At 38.5% G+C, this 26,783-nt stretch overlaps 2 protein-coding genes across 5 annotated transcripts in view; one reads left to right on the top strand and one right to left on the bottom strand.

The window, feature by feature from the left end:
- Window positions 1-15,904, bottom strand: TATDN3 (TatD DNase domain containing 3; the record flags this gene model as incomplete). 4 transcript variants are annotated; one of them, XM_079697606.1, is made up of 10 exons in its annotated part: window positions 1-714; window positions 3,634-3,732; window positions 5,571-5,683; window positions 7,043-7,098; window positions 7,260-7,369; window positions 8,269-8,331; window positions 12,588-12,672; window positions 12,889-12,962; window positions 13,886-13,918; window positions 15,839-15,904. In XM_079697606.1, 10 exons carry the CDS (start codon window positions 15,902-15,904, stop codon window positions 571-573), a joined length of 843 nt encoding a protein of 280 aa, XP_079553732.1. In that variant the 3' UTR covers window positions 1-570. The 4 variants fall into 4 exon arrangements, with proteins under 4 accessions (XP_079553732.1, XP_079553731.1, XP_079553733.1 ...); XM_079697605.1 differs by having other exon boundaries at window positions 3,634-3,714; XM_079697607.1 differs by having other exon boundaries at window positions 3,634-3,711.
- A 153-nt stretch (window positions 15,905-16,057) lies between these two features.
- Window positions 16,058-26,783, top strand: part of NSL1 (NSL1 component of MIS12 kinetochore complex) — a gene marked incomplete at both ends in the record, with an annotated part of 54,146 nt that continues 43,420 nt past the window's right edge. The window contains 4 exons of the mRNA XM_079698035.1: window positions 16,058-16,291; window positions 18,153-18,231; window positions 24,414-24,544; window positions 26,627-26,681. Of these exons, the coding sequence (XP_079554161.1) occupies window positions 16,058-16,291; window positions 18,153-18,231; window positions 24,414-24,544; window positions 26,627-26,681 (499 nt within the window). The remainder of the gene's footprint in view (window positions 16,292-18,152; window positions 18,232-24,413; window positions 24,545-26,626; window positions 26,682-26,783) is intronic.

Raw genomic sequence — 26,783 nt, 5'->3', positions numbered from 1 at the left:
GCTTGGTATTTAACGGTGATTGCACAAACCATGGGCTTTATAAGTCAAAATCTAAGATCAAGATAAAAATCTTGCACATTTTTCTCTTAAAATGAGAGATAATTCAAAGTACTAAAAGTTCAATTTTGCAAACCCAGAAAAGATAAGATTTCTGATAGTATAAAAAACTAGACACTCTCCTTTCACTGGATAAATCCTGTGGGAAGTCAAACAGGTGGTAAAGGATCAAACTTTAGCCTATTCCATGCCATCACAGGAGCACTTATTTCTTACCTGTGGGAGCCACCCTTGCCAGAAGAAATGGTTTCAGTTCATTTGGTGGTTCTATTTAACAGGGCAAAGTAAGAAGCAGTGGTATTTCCCAATCTCTTGCTAGGACTCCGTTAATTGAAAAGCAGTGCAAGGTAGAATTAGAACCCAGGGTTTTAGGATCTAAGCCCAGTTTTACTTCTAAGAAAAATATTTCTCTAAAATTATAATCCCGATACAATGGCTTCTTCAGTTCAGACTCTTCATCAGAACATTTATTTTTCTCAAACAGTGCCCTCTGCAGTTGATTTTGTTTTGAAGCTATTTCGGGAGCAGGTACTGAAGCTTGGGAAACAGTTTCAATGTGTTCTGTGTTGTCACTTCTATAACTTCCTCCACTGAGATCCCTTTCACCTGGGCAATATATTCTGCTGAAATGGAAATGTTTTGGGGCTCATTCCGTACCTGAGACAGACAAAGCAGACATTAATCAAACATGACACTAAAGGGAAGCAATCCTTGAAGACTGTAGATAAACGAGATGAAAATTCGTTGGTAAAAACAACTGATGAGCACTTTTTTTTTTTTTTTTTTTTTTAATGGGGGTGAGGCGAAGCTGAGGAAAAGGCCCTGAACCTCAGTTTGAAAGCTAAGGCTACAACATTAACTGTAAGTCTATCCTGCTCCTGAAAAGAGCCCTGGGGTATTACCGGTCGAGGTTCCAGCACCTAGCATATGAAGCAGTCTGCACAAAGTGGACACTTGGTGAGCTGCTTGACTGATGAATTAGCTGTCCTTTGGTTTGTTCCTCAAGTGAGTGCTTGCAAAGGTCAAGCTCTGTAGCTTGGCCATTTCACCTCACAGGCTACGTTACCGTTTGACTCAAGTAATGCCATGGTGTCTGGAAGACTACATAGATTATGTAGTCATATTTCACTGATTCTAAGATGCACTTCTCCCTTATCTTAACATCTCTGAAATTGATATCTATTTTACTGACATTCAGTGGCATGTGAAAGTATAATTGGTAGTATTTTTTCCCTTAATGGTCGCAAAACAGTGGTACATCTACAACCAGTGGCATTTAGATTTGATGAAATATATTATTGTTGTTATTATTAAGTTATCTACTCAGGATGATAATGTTCAAAGGAATAAGATAACAAGGTTAAAAAATAACCTTGATAACGTAGCCTAAGAAAACAATGAAAAATGCGCACCAAGATTTAGGTTCAAGGACATTCATCATATTGCTTATAATATAGTTGACCCCTGAAAAACATGGTTTTGAACTGTGTGGGTCCACCTTACATGGATTTTTTTTTCAATAAATACTACAGTACTACACAGTCCAAGCGTGGTTGAATCTGTGAATGCAGAACCACGAAAATGAGGGCTAAATCCGCAGATGCAAAACTGCAGACATGGAGGGTGGACAGACATGTATTTTCCATGGTATGGGGCGGGGCTGGGGGTTGGGGAGGGTGTTGGTACCCCTAAGCACTTCTTGTTCAAGGGTCAACTGTACTGTGTTGGAAACAAATAACCTAAATGACAGTATCAAGTTAAATATATTGTGGCACATTCACACACTAAAATTTATATACTTATTAAACATGATGAGGAAAAGTATATTTACTGACATTTACATGTGTTCACCACATAAAAGCAAGTTATGAAATGTGTTGAAGCTAATCCTATTTTTATGAAAAAAATATTATGTGTACATATATGGACATAAAGAAGTGTGGAAGGACATAAGAACTTTCATTTATTTAGTGCTTGTTGTAGGCAAGGTTTTGTTCTAGGGTTTTCATGGAATTTCTCATTTAATCCTCAAAATAACTCTGTGAGATAGGTACTATTATTATTAGCATTCCTTTTTTACAGATAAGAAGGGATCCTAAACAGCGAGTAAGTAGCCCAGTTGAGGTTTAAACCTGTGCAAGCTGACATCAGAGTTTATGCTTTTAACCACTATACTATAGTGGTAACCTTTCAGTGGTAGATGGTTCTATTTTCTTATGATTTTCTGTGTTTTATATTTTTCTAGAACAAACACATTTTACTTAACAAAAAGCATATTCAGTTTTTATTTTATTTTATTTTTATTTTTTGGCCGCGCTGTGCGGCATGCAGGATCTTAGTTCCCCGACCAGGGATTGAACCCGTGTCCCCTGCAGTGGAAGTGCAGATTTCTAATCACTGGAATTCCTCAGTTTTAAAATTCATTTATTCAATAAATGTTTTTGAGTACCTACTATGTGCAAGGCACTATGCCAGAAACCCACAATTTTTATCAAATCATCTAAATACAAACATAAAACTGAGTTATAAGAGCATTTGAAATTCATTTCTGTTTAGGGTGAAGAAACTAGGTCTTTTTCATCCTATTTCACACTAACCAGGAAGGCAATTTTGTACCATTCTGTCCTATGCTCAAACAAGAAAATAAATGTGGTTATAATCCTCTATTTTCTCATTCCTCTTCTATATTCTTCTAAGAGCTGATTTATAAAATTATGTAACTAATTGGACATTAATTAGCAAAGTAATCATAATGTAATTACAAATAATCATAGTTTATTAACAATTACATCGCTACTGCTCCCAAACCTCCTACTCTCAAATGCCAGTCCTCTGAATCTGGGAGGCATGGAGACAGCTCTGATGGGCAGTCAGGGGCACTTAGTAAGCTACACAGTGGTAGGTGATTGTAACAGGCACTACTGTCTTCCTTTAAGATAATTATAATTATAATGGTAGCAATATTCAAAATATGATTCTTTGTGGCCTACAATAACAAAATGCACAGCAAAGATCAGATAAATAAATCTATGACTATATCAATACATCCTTGTACTGAAAGAAATTGAGGCTTATTTTAACATGCTAATTAAAAGAAGAAAAACATTTATTGAGCATCTACTATATACCAGACACACTAGGCACTTGCATATACATTACTTCATTTAATCCCCACTGTAATACTTCAAAGTATTTTACTATTATTTTACCCACATTTTATAAATGTAGAAACAGTTTCAGAGAGATTAAGGAACTTGCCCAAAGTTACACAGCTAGTGGGTATCAGAGACAGGATCTGAATCCAGGCCTTTCTGACTCTAGACACTAAGCTTTTTACTATACTGGTCTGGATTTCAATATTACATAAATTAGGACATGATCCATATCAAATAATATTCTTTGTAGCACAACAGCCATATTTACAAAAGACTTGAAATTAAGTCAATATAACCTTTCAACCTAGCATTAAAGTAGGATCCCATTGTATTTACACTGGAATGAGAAACACAGCTAAACTAGAAATAGTTCAAGTAAAAGATACAATCTAAATAATGTAGAAATTAGAAAATCATTTACCTTTTTTTCTGGCCCTAGTGCAGGTGAATCTGTTTCCAAGCAAATCGAAGTTAAAGGCAACTGTTTCACAAGTTTCTGCTTCTTAGAGAAAAGAGAAAGCTAGTAAGTTTAATACATGAGAAGTAAAGATTAAATAAGGAGCATTAAACCCACATGTCAATGCATACTACTCTGCAAGAATCTAAAATTCATACTTTAATATTCAATTAATAAATGTTCACTACGTTCTCATCATTCTACATTAATGGTTAGATTTAAGAAGAAACATTCTTTGCCAAAAATTATCCGAAGCCTCTAGGAACCCAAAGAGTAGTAACCAAGAGCAAAAAAGTGAGGTAACATCCAGCAAGGACCCAAACATCTGATATCATATGCCTACTGAAAGATCCAAGGAAGAGCGACTTACCTGGTGGCATAGTGGTTAAGAATCCACCTGCCAATGCAGGGGACACGGGTTCGAGCCCTGGTCTGGGAAGATCCCACATGCCATGGAGCAACTAAGCCCACGAGCCACAACTACTAAAGCCTGCACTCTAGAGCCCATGAGCCACAACTACTGAGCCCACCTGCCACAACTACTGAAGCCCACGTACCTAGAGCCCGTGCTCTGCAACAAGAGAAGCCACCCAATGAGAAGTCCGTGCACCACAATGAAGAGTAGCCCCCGCTCGCCACAACTAGAGAAAGCCCGTGTGCAGCAATGAAGACCCAACACAGCCAAAGATAAATAAATAAATTAGATAAATAAATTGAATAAATAAATAAATAAAAATAAATAAGAAATTTCTCCAAAAATGATAAAAGTAGGAAAAATAAAAGTAATCATGGACTATCAATTAACATGACCTAATTGGCATTTCTAGAACTTTCCACCTGAAACCGTATATAAGGCCCAGTGTCCCTGTATTTTGAAGTAAATGCTTTTGCTTCAAGTCTCCCAGGCCTCCCCTGGGTCTCAAAAGGCTGGTTCAAGAATTAGTGATTAGGAAATGTGAAGATGTAGGAGCAATGAATAGCTGTTGGGTCGGAAAACTGGTAACAACTTAGACTATGAATTTGCCACATAGCGGAGTCACCAAATTCCCAGTTCCCTGAAAGTTATAGATAGAGGCCTGACACACACTCCTAAGCTGTTTTTACAGGAAGCAGGCCCCCACCAGATGGAAACTGCTGACCTCAAGCATGTAGACCCCAGACCAGCTGAAACCAGAAGATTGATGATGCTTAAAACTTCACCATGATGCCAATCAATTCGAGAACTGAGCACAAGCTGCTCACATACCCTACAGCCTCCTCCCTCACACTGCCTTTAAAATCCCTTTTCTGAAAGCTATCAGAAGTTCAGGTCTTTTGAGTATGAGCTGCCCAATTTTTTGTGAGTGGAAGTTTATTTTTTTTGTGAGTGGGAGTTTATTTTGATGATATCCAATTTATCTATTTTTTCTTTGGTTGCTTGTGCCTTTGGTGTCATAGCTAAGAAACCACTGCCTGATCCAAGGTCACAAAGATTTAGATCTGTTTTCTTCTAACAGTTTTCTAATTTTAGCTCTTATACTTAAGTCTTTGATCCACTTTTGAGTCACTTTTTTTTTTTTTTTTTTTTGCGGTACGTGGGCCTCTCACTGTTGTGGCCTCTCCCATTGTGGAGCACAGGCTCCGGATGCGCAGGCTCAGCGGCCATGGCTCACGGGCCCAGCCGCTCCGCGGCATGTGGGATCTTCCCAGACCAGGGCATGAACCCGCGTCCCCTGCATTGGCAGGCGGACTCTCAACCACTGTGCCACCAGGGAAGCCCTTGAGTTACTCTTTATATGAGGTAAGGACCTAGGATTAATTTTTGCAATGAAACCAGAATAGTATCACAAGTATATAATAAAAGTTCATATTTTAAAGTATATTCCACAAAGTATAAAATGAGGTTTAATGAAAGAATTTACCTGTCCACTTCTTATGATAGAAGGAGGAATTGAGAAGAAGTACCCAGCTTTTACTCCTTCCATGGCTACAGATGGCCGACCATCAAATGCATGCAGCAACACTTTGTCAGCACCTCTCAAAAATTAAAGATAAATCACAGTTCCATTTTATTTCCTTAATGAGAGGTTTTCCTACTAATCAAATTGAACGACACAGATGTTAAGTAAATGTCGGTCACTATAAGGTTCTATGATTTCTAAAGAGTAGATAAACATATATTGTTCAACCAGTAGAATAAAAATATAGTAAATTCTTAATCTTCAGAATAAAATTAATAAATACAATTGAGCAATTATTTAAACTTCCTATACCATCAAACCTCCAAATCTTCAGAATAAAATTAATAAATACAATTTAAGCAATTATTTAAACTTCTTATACCATCAAACCTTCTCCAAAAGTTTCTGAACTGTCAAATTATTGTTCCTAATAGGTTTTTAAGCAAATTGTCCTTAAGAAGGATGCTAGTGAAAGAAGAAATGAGGAAATAAATGACTCACAAATTCAACACTCAGAGTTAGTTTCACAAAAACCATCTCCAGTTCTTAAAGGATGGCTGCTCAGCCTGCACAAAAATCATGTTCTCGGTGAATCCAGGGGACTCAGTACTCACCAGTGAGAAATACAGTGCTTTCTAGTTGCAGGCAATTATGTTTACTTCACTATTTGACACTGCTGGTAGGTGTGACATTTAGTGGTTTACTATCGTGAGTTATGAAATCAAATTAGTGGGTCACGACTGGCCAGTGTGTGCTTATATATTTGTGTGCATAAACACACGCACACACACATATCTATACACACATACATACAGATGTACTGCTTCTTGAACTTTTGTCAGTTTTCTGTATATGTATATACTGAGTTTCGAAATAAAGTCAGTGCCAAAAACAGTATGTATGTGTATATATCAAGTTTCAAAATAAAGTATATTTCTTACCGTGGACAGCACTTTAAAAATTTGGAAAGTAATCCTATGAGAAGTATTTTTTCTTTAGGAACAACTGGTGAAGATGACAGTGCATTTTATATAAGATGGCCACAATCTGTATAATACCATTTTCTAAAGCAGCAGCCATAAAACATGCAAAACAGTAACTCAATGTGATCACCCTTCTTTGCTTTGTTTTTTCCTCTCTCACATAAGCTGATTAAAATGTTGGAGCTGCTAATTTTCAAAGTAAGGCATTAAAATTACTTGATCCAATTTTTCATTTGCTTTATCCTGGCCTGATAAACATCATAATCACACTGAAAACCTTGTAAATAGTAGGCTGACTTGCAAAACCATCTTAGTAGATTTCCATCTCTACCCTTGACCCATTCCCTTCCCTTTAAGAAATCAAGTAAAGCATGGCTTGTTCTATTGAGAATATGGACTGGAATTGTCAAACTTAAACATTAGGTACATTTTTCTCAGGAACCTAAATACCTTGCTCATTTAAGAGGCTGATGGTGGGTCTTCCAGCTGAACGTGAGTGAACATTTCTGGTAAACAACAAAAAAATTCCTTTTGAGTACTTAATATGAAATTATTATTTTTGTTATATTAAAGCAATTCAGAGAAAAAGAAAAGTAGAGCTCAATTTCAGGAGAATCATTACTTAATTTGCTCTCTAACTATTAATATAGAAAGATAATTAACCTACAAAGGCAAATTTAGTCTTTTGGCTAATTGGACCTGTCTGATTAGGACTTGTCTTTGCTCTTCCTTCTGTTCATCAGTGCCAGCAATTCTGGGGGAGAAATCTAGTCCAACCTATAACAGAAAAATAAAACAGAATTACATGTTTATGGTTTAATGAATCCCAAAAGACATAGTATGGAGCAGTACAGTCCAAGAGAAATATAATGGGAGCCACACACATAAACCACATACACAACCTTACAGTTTCCAGTAGCTACATTAAAAACACTAACAAGAAACAGGTGAAATTAATTTTAATAATATATTTAATCCACTATATCTAAAATATTATCAATATTATCATATAGTCATATTATTATATCAACACATAATCAATAAAAAAAATTATTGAGTTATTTTACATTCTTTTTTTGAGGTACTGAGACTTTGAAATCCTCAGTGCATTTTATCCTGATAGCACATCTCAACTTGGGCCAGTCACATTTCAAGTGCTCAACAGCTGCATGTGGTAACCACACTGGATAGTGAAGATTATAAATGACTGCTTCCCTTGATTCTATTCTGGCATGCATCGTGGTAACCTAGATTCTGAATTTAAGTGCTATTCTTATTTTTTATCTTTAATTATAAGTGGAATTACCAAGTGATGTTTCACAGCTGTAAGTTATTTAATAAAAAATGTTCTTTAATTATAAACTCTAACTTATTTAAAGTATGCTTGTATATACTATTTTAACTAACCACAGAGATAATCCTATGTAAGCAAAAGGAAAAAAAGAGGAAAGTATATTGAAATGGTAATAGTTTTCTTTCATTAACATAAGCCCATGGGGAGGCTTCTATTGTTTTATCCCTAAGCACTTTTGCTTATTGAGGAAGTACTGACAAATTATTATTCAGCTGAACAGGGTGAACATAATTAATCCAATTCTGTTATAATTAAGGACTATTTTCATCTATCACATGAACGTCTGGATTAGAAATCATTTGATCAGCTAGTGGGTATTTACCTCTCCAATTGCCAACAATCGATCCTTATAATTCTCGATAATGGGCAAAGCTACATCCAAATCCTGGGATGAAAAAAAAAGTAAATTTATTAAAATAGAAGAAGGGAATTTTATAGGTTTTGTATAAACACCTATTATATGCCAGGCACTATGCTATACTGGGTCCTTTACATAGTCAATACCTTTTAACCAGTTGAAGAACTAAGAATGTAATCCTTCTATAATGGTGAGTACTTCTGTCTGGAAATTTGAGTACAAACATCCCACAACCATTTATGTTACAAGAACATGACTTCCTTTTTTAAAAAATATTTATTTATTTATTATTTGGCTGCGCCGGGTCATAGTTGCGGCATACAGGATCTTCGCTGCTGTGGGCGGGATCTTCATTGGGGCATGCAGGATCTTTTAGTTGTGGCATGCGGAATCTTTAGTGGTGGCAGGCGAACTCTTAGTTGTGGATGTAGGATCTAGTTCCTTGACCAGGGATTGAAGCCGGGCCCCCTGCACTGGGAGCGCAGAGTCTTAGCCACTGGACCACTAGGGAAGTCCCAAGAACATGACTTCTTACGAAGATTCCCACTTAAACCCTTCCTTCTGTTTAGGAGGCATTTCCTGGCATTTAGGAGGAGTGAACTGGATTTCCTGGAATAGCTGAGCAAGAGAGAAGAAAGCCACCAAGTGGTCACCTTTGTGAGTTTTTGGGAGTGCACTGCTATGTTCTTCTCTTAGGGTACTGATGGCTTGTGAATTTTTAATAGTGATAATCCCATACATCCTTTGCACTATTTTCACTAATTTCTTTTGTCTTTATAGTCCTGTGTAGCCTATTTTTGTCCTAAAGGTTCAACAATATACATACTAAATATCACAAATATGTTGTTTGCCAACTATTGAAGTAACTGTGTACTGTTAGTTTCCATGATATTACTATTTCCACTTAAAGAGAATTCCCCTTGTGAGGGATCCCTTTAAGACAAGGGAAAGACAAATACATGGAAAATTTGCTTCTAGATATTTTAAACTATTTTCAGGATTTTAGTCTCAGAATATGTAAATTCAAGGTACTTCTAGTGAGGATAATCAGAACAAGGGAGAATTAAGAAAAGGGAGGTAAACTATATGGTAGAGGAAGAAGAGGAGATTTTATAATTATACCTCAAGAGGGAGAAAAGAAGATGAGGAAGGGTAAATCAAGGCCTCAGACATTCCAGTAGACTCAATGAAGAAGAATTAATGTTGTCAGGTGGAGCTAAGAGTATATAACCCTAAATACCAGAGAAGATGTCTGGCAATAGCTGAGTAGGTCAAAGTGTCAGGCAAAGATTTTCCATATTAAACATCCAAACTACTGTGTGTCTGTGGGACCTCAAAGGGACTGGAGAAGTTGGAGAGATTACTCAGGAAATGTTTGACACTTAGAAAGTCTTCAGTCAGAAAGAAATTACACATTTGGATGAATACCAGATACAGGGAAAAAATGCTTCTTGGAATATGTATTATCTATAAAAAGAAGCAAAATAAATGTACAATGAGACTGTTCCAATTCCTCATGAAATATTTTGGAAGTTTCTGGCAAGTCAGGTATAGTAATAGAAATTAATATAATTCATATCACAGATTCAATATGTATAAATGTATGTGTGGTCTTTATCATTTTAATAGATGTAAAAATATGTATAAGGACATTCATAGGTCTAAAACTGACTTCAGTTCTATTCATAAAGTCTCAAGTTCTTTAACAGCTAATGGTTCTAAAATATCCTATACCTCTATACCCTATGACTGGGAATACTACAACTAAATAATTATTCATGATTTACAAACGAGGAAATTGAGACTCGGCAAAGTTAAGTGCCACAGATCACAGAAGCCAGTAGGCCAAGACTCTCTGACTTCAAAGCCCATGTTGTTTTCACTATGCTATTGAAAGAAGAAAGGAGAGAGAAGGAAAGGATGGAAGAAAGAAGGGCAAAGGGGAGGGAGGAGAGATTTATTCTGAATGATTTCAAATTATTAGAATTGATTTTTTTTATTAAAGAAAATGTTTAGTCTTCAGAACCTTTAGAACAGGGGTCAGGCGTGTAACCGAAATGAGTGAAGTGGGTTAAGTAGGGACAAGAGCCAACTGGACAGCACATGCCCTGCCTGGAGGGGACGGTAGCTTGTAGACAGTGAATTGTGATTCCCCAGGATATCCCAGGGGCTTAAACTCTGCCTGGTAATAATATTTATTGAATATGCTGAAAGATTTGTGTGATGCTAGGCAATCTTCATTTTATAAACCAAGGTAATTTAATGAATACTTACTATTGTACATACCTACCTTTGTACCCCATGGTAGGAGCTTGTAATCTAACCACGATGGGAAAACCTAACTACTGTGGGACTACAAGCACACTAGGAACAAAACTGCTTAACTCTGGTCTTTTCCAGAGGGCTATCTTGAGATTTGCTGAGTTCCTGTCTGCTTTGAGAATCTAGATTTACCTGTATATTGTTGGTATTTTATTTAGTTTTGTAAGTTAAATAGTCCTATCAGTTTTACATTCATTCCAAAAACATGCCAAATCCACTCACTTCTCTTCATCTCCACTGCTACCACTCTGGTCCAATCCACCATCGTTTCTCACATGGACTATTCCAACAGTCTTTTAACTATTCTCCCTTCTTCCTTTTTTGCCCTCTTCAAAATCGATTCTTCACACCATTGCCAAGGGTATCTTTTCAAAACAGAAATCACATCTTGTCACTCCCTACATTAAATCCCCCACTGATGTAAACTACAATCCAACAAGGACCTGTATGAGGTGATTGGGGATCCCTGCCCAATCCCTCTGACCTCACTATTCCTTCCTCTTCCATCTAGTCACATCAGTCCTCTTTCTATTTCTTGACCACAGCAAACTTGTAACTACCTTAGGACCTTTATGCTTCATTGTTTCCTTTGCCTTCAACACTCTGACCCCTCTCTTTGCATGGCCAACTGCATTCAGGTTGCAGTTCAAACGTCACCTCCTCAGAGAGGCCTTCCCTGACTACATAATCTAAAAACCAGCATCCACAATCCCCATCACATAATCTTGTTTCATTGCCTTTAAAGCACTTAGTTCACGTATCTCATTGTTGACTGTCTTCCCCAATCCAGAATCTGGCTTCTGTGAGAAGGATTTTCTATAGTGCTTAGAACAGTGTTCGAAATATAGTACACGCTCACTAAACACTTGTTGACTGACTACTGAAATGAAGGACTATTAGTATAAATCTCTACATAAATGAAAGAAATACTGTCCTGCTATCATCCCCAACATTTTGGGAATTGCAACTCTCTGGCAATTTAGCTAATTTTATCATATCAACAACTCAGGAAATCTACAGGATAAGTATTTATTTTTACCTGAAGTGAATTAAAAGTAATTTTGTTCCAAAATAAGTAGAACTACCTCGGGTACCCCAATGTAGGAATACAGATTATTATAAAAAATGATAGTCTTCATATCTTAATTTATTCATAGATAACAAAAAGTCTCTACTTCTTCAACATGGGGCTTTCAATCTCATTATGTAATAAAGCACTCAGGAAACTGTGCATCTCCCTGATGCTAGTCAGGAGACAAGTCTGAAATATATGACATATTGACTACTGTGAGTCAGTGAGATCTTGTGGGTAGGAGTTTTTTTAGAGAGGGTATAAAAGTAATGCAGTTTAACAGATCAAGAGCACTCCTATAGGGCTAGTTCAATGTTCAAAGAAGACACTATGTACTTGAACTCATCTATTCCCTTATAGTACCGCATCTATGAATTTGTATCTTTCTTTTTCTGGATATTTTATCACTTTTATTGCCAAAGCAATATGACAACATGATAAAAAAATATGAAAACAAGGTGCTTATAACTCTACCAGACTATCACAACGAGTATAATTTCTGTACTTTTCTCTCTAGTCTTTTCCTTATAGAATATATTTTTACATGGATGTCACAGTGAATAAACCATTTGGTATCCTGCTTGTCTCCCTACACTATACTGTAAACATTTTCCATGTTGCTACATAAACCTTATAGTCCACACTTTCTATAGTTATATTTAACATTGTAGCATTATATTTAACACTGTATGAGTTAACTAGTTATTTCCTAACCTCTAGGCTGTTTCCACTTTTTCTCTATTTCAAGTAACTGCTGCAACAAACATCTTTGTGAAAGAAGATAGAATTTCTTTCTTTTGGATTATTGCCTTATAATATTAATTTGAAAGAGGAGGAGTACTGAGTCAAAAGATGTTATGATTTTTTTATGGTTCTATAAGACTGTTACCTTTAACGTGACACTTCTTTGGTCTTTTGGTGAAACTCCCTGAACTGGGTGAACACCCAAGCATGGCAGGACAAATCCATTATACCTAAAAATGTAGAACAAATTAAGAAAACAGAATATTAGACTAGGAGACAAAGTTACTCTGAAGAACAAGTAGGAAAGAATTTTTTTAGGGCTATGTTAATGTGATTGTTTTTCTTCTCATTCTCTTTAAAAATTGATGATCTTTGATATTATAAATATGACATCATAAATGCATCCTTATTAGCAACTCTTTCTAATTCTTAATGAGAAGTAACACCTTTCTGAAAGCTGCATAATCTTTTCAAATTCTCCTGAATGTTCAGCAACCACCACAAGAGCCATAACATTGGCCTGCAACAAAAATGAATAGAATAGTTAGAGTCTCAAACAATATACATCCAATATAATTAAATAAAAATTTAAAGTTTTCTGTGCTTTTAGTTATCCTTTCTCACTCACACTCCATCAATATAATCATAATAACTATCACTGAGTAGTTACTATGTTTCAGGTATTATGTTCGGTGAATATAAATATTACCCCCCATTTAATCTACATACTCCTATGACATAGGCATTGCTGTAATCCACTATATGGATCAAGAGACAGAGTTTTGGATGGAGTCAAATAACTTGCCCAAGATCACTAGCCCTGTGTAACTCCAAACCCCATACTCCTAATTAAGCTGCCACAGTGAAAGATGGCTGTATGTAAAAATGGCAACCATTTCTGACTATCATTTTTGGGGAAGACCACAAAATGCTAGCTTCATAAACACTTCCAAAGATTAATAATTTTTTTCCCACACAAATCAAACTGTTTCAGAAAACTTTTATAATTTCTCCAAGATCTCCAGAATAATGTTAATTCAAGAACTGAAAGATGGACCAATTTGTTCCATATTGCTGGTAAGCATGGTGGCTGTGGGAATGTGTTTTGGATTCAGACTATCTTGTCTACATCACTTACTAATGGTGTGTCTTTGGACAAGTTAATCTCTAGGCCTTATTTTCCTTATCTATAAAATGGGTAATTGTTGGCTATAAAATAGTAGCTTCCTCAGAAGCTTGCTGTGAAACATTAAATGAGATAATGTACAGGATGGGCTTAGCTCAGTGCCTGGCACATAGTAAATAATAAATGCTGCTTATTATTAACTTATTATTATTGAAGTAACAACAACATAGTATAACTAAATTTCAAGCTGCTTTAGGTCAAAATTAGGAGGAAAATAAAAACAACAAATAAAAGGGCAATTATAGGTATTGGCTTACTTTCTTGGCTCTCTCCAATACATCATCCAGATCCTAAAATAAACATAAGTAATCATAATCATTTTAGATGGATAAGTAAGTGTCCTTTGGCTGTGTATAGCAATGTAGCTGAGGCACCATAAAGAATGACAATGATGGCAAGGAACAGCGTGGTGGAATGTGAAGAGCCTATGCTGACCCTACCTCCCATTTACTCTCTCAGTAAAATGTGGCTTCTGTTCCCACTCTACTAAAACAGAAACTGTTTTTGTCAAATATAAAGGACACTTCTCGGTCCTCCTACTCTACCCCTCAGCAGCATTAGAAACTCCTCACTTGTCCACTCCTTCCTTTTTGAAATATTTCCCACTCTTGGCTTCTGCAATACTCCTCTCCAGCTGGCTGCTACTTTTCAGTCTCCTTGACTGGCTCTCTCTTCTCTATCTGATTTCAGAACCCTATGCTTCTCTCTCTGACTCACCTTAAGTACTCTTATTACTATGCTCATTATGTTAATGAGTCCCCAGTTTTTATCTCCAGCCTATAGCTCTCTCCCGAACCCAAGATTCACATTTTATTTTTTTTATTTTTATTTTTTAGCGGTACGCGGGCCTCTCTCACTGTTGTGGCCTCTCCCGTTGCGGAGCACAGGCTCCGGACGCGCAGGCTCAGCGGCCATGGCTCACGGGCCCAGCCGCTCCGCGGCATGTGGGATCTTCCCGGACCGGGGCACGAACCCGTGTCCCCTGCATCGGCAGGCGGACTCTCAAGCACTGCGCCACCAGGGTAGCCCCAAGATTCACATTTTAAAATGACCATAGGACATCTCCACTTGGATGGGTATTAGGTTTCAACATGTGCGGAACATAACTATTTTCTCCTCAACAAACCTATTCTTTCTGCCTGCCCTCTCCAACCTCAGTTTTCCCTCATCTCAGCACCACCACCTCTCTACAGCATCCTCAAGTTCTCCCTTTCCCTCTCTTTCCACATCCAATTCCTCCCAGCATGTACTACAGAGTCTATCTCTAAAACATACCTTGAATCCATCTGCTTCTCTCAAACTCCCCTGCAACCACTATCTTTAGTCTAAATACTGCAAAAGCTTCCAAGCTGGTCTTCTAGCTTCTATTCCTGTTCTCTTCTGTCCATTAGCCACACATCAGCAAAATGGTTTTTAAATGGATTATCAGATCTTGTCTCTCTCCTTAAAAAGCAAAGCCCTTTACTGGATCCCCATTGTGCTTCTAATGAAATGCAAACTCCTGACTCACTAATCCTCTGCAAACCTCTTCGGTCTTGTTTTACGCGTCTCTCATTTTAGCTCATCAGGCTCCACCCAGCCTTTCGGTAGCTTGAACGTCCAAATTCTGTCTTGTCTGGAGGCCTGCAACCCGCCTGCTTTCCTCACCACCATGCACTCACCGCTTTGTCTTTCCAGCACCAATTTAAGCTTCACCTCTTGAGAGATTTTTCCCCTAAAATAGACCCCGCTCTTCTTTATTATTAGCCTCTAGTTTCCAATGTAGCGGGTAAAACACTTTGAAATTACGTGTGTGTGTGCGCGCTTGCTGGTTTTTGTTTGCTTCGCTCCCCTGGAGAACTGGAGCACGCGGCGTGCGGGAGTGAGCCCGAGTTTCGCGGACGGCGTCCTGGGGTAAGCCGATTCTCTGCCCGGAGCTGTGAGGCTGGTAGGATAAACAGCGGGCCAAGGCGGGGTAGGGGGAAGGACTCCAGTAGCCAGTAACAGCAAATAAAAGCCAAGTGGAGATAGAGGATATGGATATTCGGGATGAGAAGGAAAAATCAGTGTGAGTGAGATTAAATAGGGAGTAAGGAGCAAGTCGCACAGGACCACAGACGGGGGCCTGGGAGGATTTGGGGCTTCGCCCTAAGGGAGGAGAACAAGGATAGCCTGAACGGAAAGAATGGGGGCCTCCCTGCTCCCACGGGCCCGACCTCGCCCTCACATACGCGGTCAAAGTCCGGGGCGGAGAGGTGGCAGTGACAGTCCACCAGCCCTACGCCCACCGCCCCCATCGCCGCACTCACTGAATCCCTCGACTTGCCCGCGGAGCCTCAGGCGGAACGCTGCTGCTGCGGGCCGAGTTTCCGGCCGGACGTATGCTCCTTCTTCCCGGGGAACCCGCTCTTCCGCTCCCAGAGTTCCCGCCCACAATTCAAGTTGGAAAAATGGAGGGGGCTCGTGAGTCGGTGGCGCTTTCTGCTTCGCGGGACGTGGAGAGAGTGGCCAGGACAGACGATGGGGCCTCGGTTCTTGCCACCTCCCGAAAAGACTTCCGGGTGCGCTGCACCTCGAAGCGGGCCGTGACGGAAATGCTGGAACTGTGCGGCCGCTTTGTGCAAAAGCTGGGGGACGCGCTGCCAGAGGAGATTCGGGAGCCCGTGCTGCGAGATGCGCAGTGGGTACGGGCCCAGTCTTGTCTTATCACCCCCTCTCTCCACACCCCAGGTCTCAGTGGTCAGAAAGAGCGCACGCCAGGCTTCGGCAGAGTTAACGGTGCCCCACGCTTGGTTAGAAGCAGCCCGGGACACGGGAGGGAACGAAGTAGATGGTGGAGGCAGCTGGGTATTGTTAATTACTTAGACCAGTGCTGTCCGACAGAAAAATACTAGGAGAGCCATGTATGTAACTTGAAATTAAAAGTAAGATAAAATAGGTGAAATTAATTTTAATAACATTTATTTAACCATGTCCAAGATATCGTTTTAACTTGTAATAATTAAAAAATGAACGAGATAGTTAAATGAACGAGATAGTTTATATTCTTTTGTTCATACTAAGCTTTTCAAATCTGTCTTAAACTTACAGCTCATCTCCTTTCCTACTAGCCACATTTTAAGGCCTCAGCAGCCATAAAGTGGCTAGTTGCTCCCCTGTTGGGCGGTGCAGACAGAGACTCTGAGAAATTCTCCAGGAGAGGGTAATCCTGGAAGTCAGTCACCAGGCTAGCTTTTGGTCTTTCCTTTTGTTTGTTTTAGAACATCTTGTAAAGAGAGCGAGAACTTTTTTCCTACAAGTCTAAATTAGATAAGGAAGCTGTTTTGCTTATAAACTTTAGTAAGATCACACACTGGCCCTTATAATACATTTCCCCTTCCTTTCTTAAATGTTTTGCAAAGCCCTGAAGAAGATAGTTTTTTGAGGAAAGACGCAACAAATTGAGGGATTTGTGTCTGTCAAAAGGAAGCACACAATCTATTTATATTTAGGAAAAAAAGTTAAAATGCTTATAATGCAGTACAGTTTTGAGTGTGAATGACCACAGTGCAACCAAAATAAAGGTTAAATGGATGAAGAATGAAGGAACACTCCCTGGGTTGTGATTCTGTATTCCAGTGTTGTGTACACTGGCTCTTATATCATTCTGTCTTTGCAAGCAAGGGAAGAATAGAGACATACCTGAGGACATTTTTAGTAGTTTCTTGGGAGAAGACTGTTTTGTTGTGTAATGATCTTAGGATTTACCCCTTTCTAGGAAGTGCTAAGCTGCTTAGAACATTTAATTACCTTACAAAAAAGAGGAACTTGGCTTAACCTATTATACCTTATTTAATGGATGAGAAAGTGGATTAGAAGATAAAAGGTGTGAAGACTTAAACTACCAAGGGAATTAACTTGTGTTTTACTTTAATTAAGAGAACAGATAAAAGGCAGAGGCTTTAATTATGTTGACATCTCTTTATCTAAAACCACATAATATAGTATTATCACATTCTTTTCTGTGATAGTTATTTTTAAATTTATTTTATTGAAGTATAGTTGATTTACAATGTGTTAATTTCTACCATACAGCAGTGGTTCAGTTATATATGCATTCTTTTTAAAAAATTTTTTATTTATTTAGTTTTGGCTGTGTTGGGTCTTTGTTGCTGCGCGCGAGCTTTCCCTAGTTGTGGGGAGCGGGGGCTGCTCTTTGTTGCAGTGTGCAGGCTTTTCATTGCAGTGGCTTCTCTTGTTGCAGAGCACGGGCTCTAGGTGAGCGGGCTTCAGTAGTTGCTGCACGCGGACTCTAGAGTGCAGGCTCAGTAGTTGTGGCGCAGGGGCTTAGTTGCTCCGAGGCATGTGGGATCTTCCTGGACCAGGGCTTGAACCCGTGTCCCCTGCATTGGCAGGCGGATTCTTAACCACTGCACCACCAGGGAAGCCCCTGCTACTTTTTAAAATATTCCCTATCACAAATCTGAAATTGTTATTTTGCCAAAATGTTTGAATTCAGTATTTAAAGTTACTTTCAGTGACTTGACTATTGTGACTTTATTGCAGACTTTTGAATCAGCTGTGCAAGAGAATGTCAGCATTAATGGGCAAGCATGGCAGGAAGCTTCAGCCAATTACTTTATGGGTATGTGATTTCGCTTTGTCCCTCTGTCATTCATTTCTGAGTTATTTTTGTGGCTAGTTTTATTAATTAATTTAATTTAATTTAATTTAATTTTTGGTCGTGCTGCTAGGCTTTCAGGGTCTTAGTTCCTCAACCAGGGATCGAACCTGTGCGGAGTCCTAACCACTGGACCGCCAGGGAATTCCCTCTAGTTTTATTTTGAGTGCTAATTCTTAATCCCCATTTTCAGTGTCACTTCTTTTAAAATTCCTTTAGTGGAAGAGTTCCTTTGCTGGAAAAAAGAGAAAACTAATATAGAAGACTATTGAGGTCATAAGCTGAGGCAAACAACCTAGTGGTTACTGTGATCCTTTATATTGATATATACTATCTGGCATTCCCAACAAGACTTTCATCTGATTAAACTTCAAAAGTACCCTTGTCAATAATAGCTTATTGGAAAATACTGTAGAACTATCCCCAGATGAAGAAGCAGGTCCAGAGAATTCCTATGCTTAATACTTTATAAATCAAATTGTGTTTTTACAAGTGATCCTTTGAGTAGATAGTGAAGTACTCTTAGAAATGTGAAGTTAAACTATAAAAGTACCATGTAAAGGATGCGGTCAGTATTTGTAGAAACCTCCTTGATAAAACAGAATATTTTCCTGGTGTAGAGCAGACTAGATTGTACCCTAACTAATGATGTTGACATACCTAAAGAAAAAGTTTTAATAGAAAGAAAATGGTCAGTGTAGGAAGGAAAAAATGTAGTAGAAAAAGAATGATCAGTGTGGGAAGAGAGGCAGAATTCTCCAGCAATGTCCAGGAGAAGGGCTGCCCCGATAAGAGGACTGGAGTGTCTTGTTGGTCCCCATGGTGATAGTATGGAGATTTGACCAGCATAGATTGATATCATTGCTAGCTGTTCAGCTTAACCACTTATACCCTTGAGCTTATTCCAAGCCCATCAAGATACCCTTGAGCTTATTCCAAGCCCATCAAGTAATTCTCTGTGGCTATAATTTTTCTCCTCAACATTAAGATAATTCTTTGCCCAGAAGACTTTACTGTTTAATCCTCGGCATTATTATAGTTATCTCTTCAGAGTCACCAAAGTTCACTTTCCAGTTTATATATTAAAATGGAAAAAATAACATCAGATTTTCCAAATATTATCAGAGTGATTGCCAATTAGTGGGGGAGGGGCAGTGTATCAGAATCACCTCAGAGTATTTTCAAACTACACAGCTTCTACTGTGCGTTCATCTGACTCTTGTTCTTTGAAGTCACTTTGGAATCGCTTTATTGTTTGGTCCAGACTGCCTTCAGCAATATGATTCATCAGTTTATAGATTACCATGTATTTTCTGACAGGTTGGCAGCCTGGGTGGATGGCTCTGAAGTGTGGATATTCTCTATCCCTTTTCCCCCTTATAACTCTGAGGGGAATAGTTGAGAATACTACATTTTTACCTTCTTTCATGGGCACTTGATAAATGCCAGACACTATGCCAAATTCCAGGAAATAGATGAAAAGATATGGTTCTTACCATTTAGGAACTCATCATTAAGGAAAGGAAATGGACAAAGAATCACTATTACTCTTCAGGAAGTGGGAGAAGACGTAGCAGAGTAGGTTGTTGTTAAAGGAAATGCATTTAATAAGTAAGCGTGTGCTAGACAGAAAGGAGGTAGGAAGGACATTTGAAGCAAAGAGAAAAGCATATGCAAAGGCACAAAGGAGTGATATGTTTGCAAAATGTCAGCAGTGAATTGGGAATACTAATGACAGATGTGGCCAGAAAGATAAGTTGGGACCAGATCACAAAAAGCCCTGTAGGATATGCTGAGGAATCTGCACTTTATCCTGTAGGTAATAGGAAGCTGGTGAAGGTTTTTAAAGTAAAATTACAAGTAGTCCCTTCTTATCTGAGGGGGATGTGTTCCAGGACGCCCAGTGGATCCCTGAAATCTCAGATACTACCAAACCCTATATCTACTATTTTTAAAAAAATTTTATTGAAGTATAGTTGATTTACAATGTTGTGTTAATTTTTTCTGTACAGTAAAGTGACTCAGTTATACATATATGTATATTCTTTTTCATATTCTTTTCCATTATGGTTTGTCACAGAATATTGAATATAGTTCCCAGTGCTATACAGTACAACCTTGTTGTTTATCCATCCTATATATATCTATGATAGAGTTTAATTTAGAAATCAGGCACAGCAAGAGATTAACAGATATAACTAATAATAAAATAGAACAATTATAATAATACACTGTAATGAAAGTTATGTGAATGTGATCTCTCTCCCTCACTCTCAATATCTTATTGTACAAATTTAATGCCTTTTCCATCTTAACTAAGGACGTATCATGCAATGTGGCTGTAATTTTTGCAGTTTGAGGTACGACAACAAAGCTAGTACAGATTTCTTTTTCCTTCTTCACAATTTCATGGATAGAAGATTTATTCTTACTGTCGAACTTAGCAACTTCAGCATACAATTTTTTTCCTTTATTAAGTTGTGAACTTTCACCTTGTCATTTAACAGAAGCACAGCTTCTCTTTGCCATATTTGAATTGCCAGCATCACTACTCGTGTGCTTTGGGCCCATTATTAAGTATCAATACTTTTTTTTTTTTTTTTTTTGTGCTACGCGTGCCTCTCACTGTTGTGGCCTCTCCCATTGCAGAGCACAGGCTCCGGACGCGCAGGCTCAGCGGCCATGGCTCACGGGCCCAGCCGCTCCGCAGCATGTGGGATCTTCCCGGACCGGGGCACGAACCCGTGTCCCCTGCATCAGCAGGCGGACTCTCAACCACTGCGCCACCAGGGAAGCCCAAGTATCAATAAAATAAGGGTTACTTGAAAACAAGCACCACAATACTGCAGCAATGGTTACCAAGTGACTGATGGGCAGGATACACTGGACAAAGGGATGATTCACGTCCTGGGTGGAACAGAGCAAGATGTTGCGAGATTTCATCATGCCACTCAGAATGATGCACAATTTAAAACTTATAAATTTTCCATGTAATATTTTCAGACCATGGTTGACCATGGGTAACTGAAACTGCGGAAAGTGAAACCACAGATAAGGGTGCACTACTATAACAAGAAAAGGCTTGTGTTTTAGAAAGCTAACTGCTGGCTGTGTGGGGGACAGATTGGAGAAGGGAGAAATTCCAGGGAGAACCTCTAAGACCTTAGGACGTTATTGCAGTAATACACCAAAAGGTGGTGAAGACTTACCCTAAGAAAGGAGAGAAGAGGACGGGTTCAAGAGATGTTAGCAGGTAGAATTAATAGGATCTGTGTCTGATCTGATACATAGAATCAATAAGTAAGCTTCACAAGGGCAGAGGTTTTTGTCTGTTTTGTTCATTGAGATCATTGTGCAAATGAGTGAATGAATAAAAGAATGAATGAACGTGCAAATGAAACCAACTTCCTCCCTGCCCCTCTACCCTGAAAGGAATTGAATTCAGAAGGCTGGACCTGACACATTTAAGAATTAAAAGATAAGCTCCTTGAGAGCAGGGATTATATATATATTTCTCATCACTATGTTTTCAATGCTTGGCTTGGGACACAGTACATATTTGTTAGATTAATGACGAATTCTTCCCTGCTCAAATTTATACATTTCAGTTTTGTAGCTTTATCACTAGGTGGCGCTAAGAAATCATTTTCTTCTCTACATGGAAGATTTAGCTGGGAGACTTGTTTTTTTAAACTGATGGTGAAATAGTTACAATATTCCTTTCAGGCTAGTGATTGAACTTTTTTTTTTTTTTTTTTTTTTTTGAGGTACGTGGGCCTCTCCCTGTTGTGGCCTCTCCCGCCGCGGAGCACAGGCTCCGAACGCGCAGGCCCAGCGGCCATGGCTCATAGGCCCAGCCGCTCCGCGGCACGTGGAATCCTCCCGGACTGGGGCACGAACCCGTGTCCCCTGCATCGGCAGGCGGACTCTCAACCACTGCGCCACCAGGGAAGCCCCTAGTGATTGAACTTTTTAAATAATAAATTAAAATATAGGGAAGACTGCTCATTTAAATGAGTATTCAAAGTAAGAAATGACTATATTTTATAATACTCTCAGAAGAAGTAATTTAATTGGACTTAGTGAATATTTTTTTCACGAATGCAAGACCATACATGATATATACCTCATTAATTTTTATGATATATTTGTTTATGCTGATGTATGTCAGCAGTGTCTCAAAATGTTCTCAAAACATGTAACATCTTTCAGACTTCTCCCTAATGAAGCTCTACTCAATAAAATAAATAGATCTATTTCTACGATAGACTTCGACATAGCAGAACACAAATGACGTAAGACCAGTTAAGCTGAGGACCTAGCTCTTTAGTATTTTTAGCTACTTCATATTTGCTACTTTTTAAAGTGATTTTCAAAATGAAGTTGATGTATCCCCTGCATTCATTTCATCTGGGGTGCTAAATTTCTGGGCCCCATTCCAGAGAACTCTACTAGGAATCAAAATTTCTGCACTTCTCCTTACCAAAGAGTATGTACTGTATTATTTCATTTATATAAAATTCTAGGAAATGAAAACTAGAATATAGTGACAAAAATTTGATCGGTGATTGCCTGGGGATAGAGAGCAGTTTGGGAGGAGTAAGAGGGAGAGATTACAAGGGAGCATTAGGAAACTTAGGGGTGATGGTTGTGTTCATTATCTTGACTGTAGTGGTGGTTTCAAGGGTATATACATATGTCAAAACTTATCAAATCATATACTTTAAATATGTACAGCTCACTGTATGACAGTTATAACCTCAATAAAGCTGTTTTTTAAAAAGTAAAAAAAAATTTCTGCACTTCTGACAAGTTCCCCAGGTGATTATTCATTCTTTCAGAGTTTGAGAATCAGTACATTTGACTCTTGAACAACTCAGGTTTGAACTGCAAGAGTCCACTTATACAGGGATTTTTTTCACCCAATACAGTATGACACCATTTGTAGTTGGTTGAATCCACAGATGTGGAAGCTCTGAAGTTTCCACAGAGGGCAAACTATAAAGTTATGCTTGGATTTTTGACGGCAAGGATGGTTGGTGCCCCTAACCTCCACGTTGTGCAAGGGTCAACTGTACTTTAAAACATAGGAAAGCAACTGATAAGATAGCTTTAGCCAAATCAAAGAAACTCTAAAGTCACCATATCTTTTACGTTTTCCTACCATTTATCCAGTTGTGCCTGTTTCAGATCTAGCTACTCCACTCACTGCTATTGTCACGGCTTTGGTTCACCACATGATAAAGTCAAAACTTGTTAGCATCCCTGATGTTAAATGTTCTTTACAGTGTGGCTCTTCTATATATTATCATCCTTTTTTCCTTATACTTTAACCTGCAGCCATTTAGATCTTTTTCTGTTTCCTAAAGACTCTTTGATCTTGCAGATACTGTTTTCTCTGCCTCAAATGCATCTCCCTTTTTTTTTTTTTTTTTTTTTTTTTTTTTTGCGGTACGCGGGCCTCTCACTGTTGCGGCCTCTCCCGTTGCGGAGCACAGGCTCCGGACGCGCAGGCTCAGCGGCCATGGCTCACGGGCCCAGCTGCTCCACGGCACGTGGAATCTTCCTGGACCAGGGCACGAACCCGTGTCCCCTGCATCGGCAGGCGGACTCTCAACCACTGCGCCACCAGGGAAGCCCCATCTCCCTATTATTTTTTCCCTACCTTTTTTATGCAGTGGCTTTACACTTATATTTCAAGTTCCAAATCAAATGTTATTTTCTCTTTAAAGTCTTAAATTCCCAAGGCAGAGTTAGTGTTCCACTGTTCTTTGTCCTGATAGCATTTTGTTCATACCTCTACTGTATTTATTCAGTTGTTTTGCAGTTGTATGTCTGTTTCTTCCAGTGAACCGTGAGCTCTTAGAGAACAGGGATTATGTTATGTTCTTTTTTGTATTTCTCTGATTTAGCCTTGGCTTCCCATAGGGGCTCAGTAAGTAATTGACTGTTAAATGCATAAATGAATCAGTTACCAAAGTGGAGCATCCATTAACTTGCCATATTTGTTTTCCTTAAATTTTGTGTTTTCTAAATTTAGTTTATTACATTTTAGTTTGTTACAATTTAGTTTGTTACATTTTCATATAGAATATTAAAAAATGTGTTTTAAGGAATTTTTTGATATTATTTTTCCCTTGACATAGATTCTGATATCAAAGTCCTTGAAGACCAGTTTGATGAAATCATAGTCGATATAGCCACAAAACGTAAGCAGTATCCCAGAAAGATCCTTGAATGTGTCATCAGAATCATAAAAGCAAAACAAGAAATTCTGGTAAGATGATTTACCTTTAAAATAGTAAATTTTATGTAATGTTTATTTTACTACAGTAAAAAAGTTAAAGTATGAGATCCAAGTGGAGGTAAATGACATTTTGTTTCTTTGTCTTTCCTGCCTCAGTTACTACTGTTTGTCTGCTTCTAAGTCACACTAGGTTTTGAATACAGCTGATGGTAAAATAAAATAGAATTTGAAGATGCAAGACTGACAGTGACTTAATTCTGAGACCAGGAAGGAAAAGGAAATGTATCTTTTAAGCCTTTTCCTTCTATCCATCATTTGTGTTTGGCACATTATTTGTATATGTTTATGTATTTTGGAAGACCCTTTAGTTAAATCGATGAGGAAGATTGACTACCTGTTTTTTAACACCAAAATTTGCTTTATGAATTGTGTATAATTTGTTTTGCTCCAAAAATCATGATGAGGTGGAAGTAGGTTTGCTGGGAATGGCATTGCCTGCGGAGTGAGACATACATGTTGCTTTCGATTGTGCTTTACTTTTTGTCATTAGTTTTTGAAATTAGCATACTTTCACATATAAATTTTCTAGTTGCTTTCCTTTCAGGAATTGTTTTAGAGAGTGAAGACAGGTACTTTCTCTAAAACATTTTAGTTATCGTTCTGTGAGAAAAAAATAATTATAAGCAAAATTTTTCATTTTTTTCTTCCATAGAAGTCAGTCCTCCAAGAAATACCCCACTCCTCTTGCCTTATCCACTTTTAAAGTTTCCTCGGGAAAAACATTCAAAATGTATTTATTTTCCAGCATCTCCCTCTCTATTACTACCCTTCCTCCCCCACCAAAACCTAGTAATCAGTATTGCATAAAAGAAAGGAAGTTGGCTGGCCTAGGTGGGGTACTGCTGTGGAAGTTTAAAATTGATGCAAAATGGTTGGAGTGAGGATACTAAAGACAGCTTTTTTAAAAAAACAAACAACAACAACAAAAAAAAAAGCTTTTTGGCTCCTGCTACTTTGGGCAAGAGAAAGGAGAGACATTCTTCTCTTTCTTTTTGCCTGAATTTTGGATCCCGTTCTTATAGTTCTGCTATTGCAGTCCCAGTGTATCACAGGATACGTAGGTAGGCATTAGTGTGCTGATGTGGTAGTGGCCTGGCCACTTTTTAAAACAGAGTTTCTGTGGGAATATGAGTTCTTAGTTCTAAACACTTGTCTTAAAATGAACTTTTGAAAAACAGTTCATTCATAATTTGAAAACTACCTTGTACTTTATAAACACAAGATTCCATCTCTATGCCTCTAATTTGCTTGATTGCTTTTCTTATGCTTTTTGTTTTTTCTGGTTTTTTTTTTTTGGCTGCACCATAGTTCCTTGACCAGGGATTGAACCCTGACCCTCAGCAACAAAAACGTGGAGTCCTAACCACTGGACCACCAGGGAATTCCCTCTTATGCTTTTTTATGGTGCTATATCTTAGTGTATGCAGTAGGTGGCAATACTATAAAAGGTATAATTCAGTCTTAGTTTTTTTTTTTTTAAATAAATTTATTTATTTTATTTATTTTTGGCTGCATTGGGTCTTTGTTGCTGCGCGTGGGCTTTCTCTAGTTGCGGCGAGGGGGAGCTACTCCTCGTTGCGTTGCACGGGCTCCCCATTACGTTGGCCTCTCTTGTTGCGGAGCACAGGCTCTAGGCATGTGGGCTTCAGTAGTGTGGCTTGTGGGCTCAGTAGTTGTGGCTCACGGGCTCTAGAGCGCAGGCTCAGTAGCTGTGGCACACGGGCTTAGTTGCTCCGCAACATGTGGGATCCTTCCTGACCAGGGCCCGAACCCGTGTCCCCTGCATTGGCAGGCAGACTCCCAACCACTGCGCCACCAGGGAATGTCCAGACTTAGTTTGATCTTTTCTTCTTTTCTCCTCCCTTCCCTACAGATTTTCAGGATCTAATTTTGGGGTTTTTTGTTTGTTTTTGGGTTTTTTTGTGGGGTTTTTTTTGGCAAAAGAATGGTACTACTGACTAATAATATATTTGCTCATATAAACTGAAGAAAATGTTTGTGTGAGGCACTAAGTTGTTAAATTAAATCTATTTTAATTTATTTTATGTTTAGAAGCAATACCACCCTGTTGTACATTCATTGGACCTAAAACATGACCCTGATCCAGGTGAGTCAGTGTTTATTTATGGTAAAAGTTAAGCGTGAGCTTGTAATTTTCAGGAGTTCCTGATACTCTTTTAAAGGTTTCAGCATCAAGGGTATCTTCCCT

Source organism: Hyperoodon ampullatus (assembly GCF_949752795.1).
Source record: "Hyperoodon ampullatus genome assembly, chromosome: 2".
Classification (NCBI taxonomy): Eukaryota; Metazoa; Chordata; class Mammalia; order Artiodactyla; family Ziphiidae; genus Hyperoodon; species Hyperoodon ampullatus.
The sequence above is the reverse complement of the archived record's forward strand: the minus strand, read 5'-3'. Positions and strand labels throughout refer to the sequence as shown.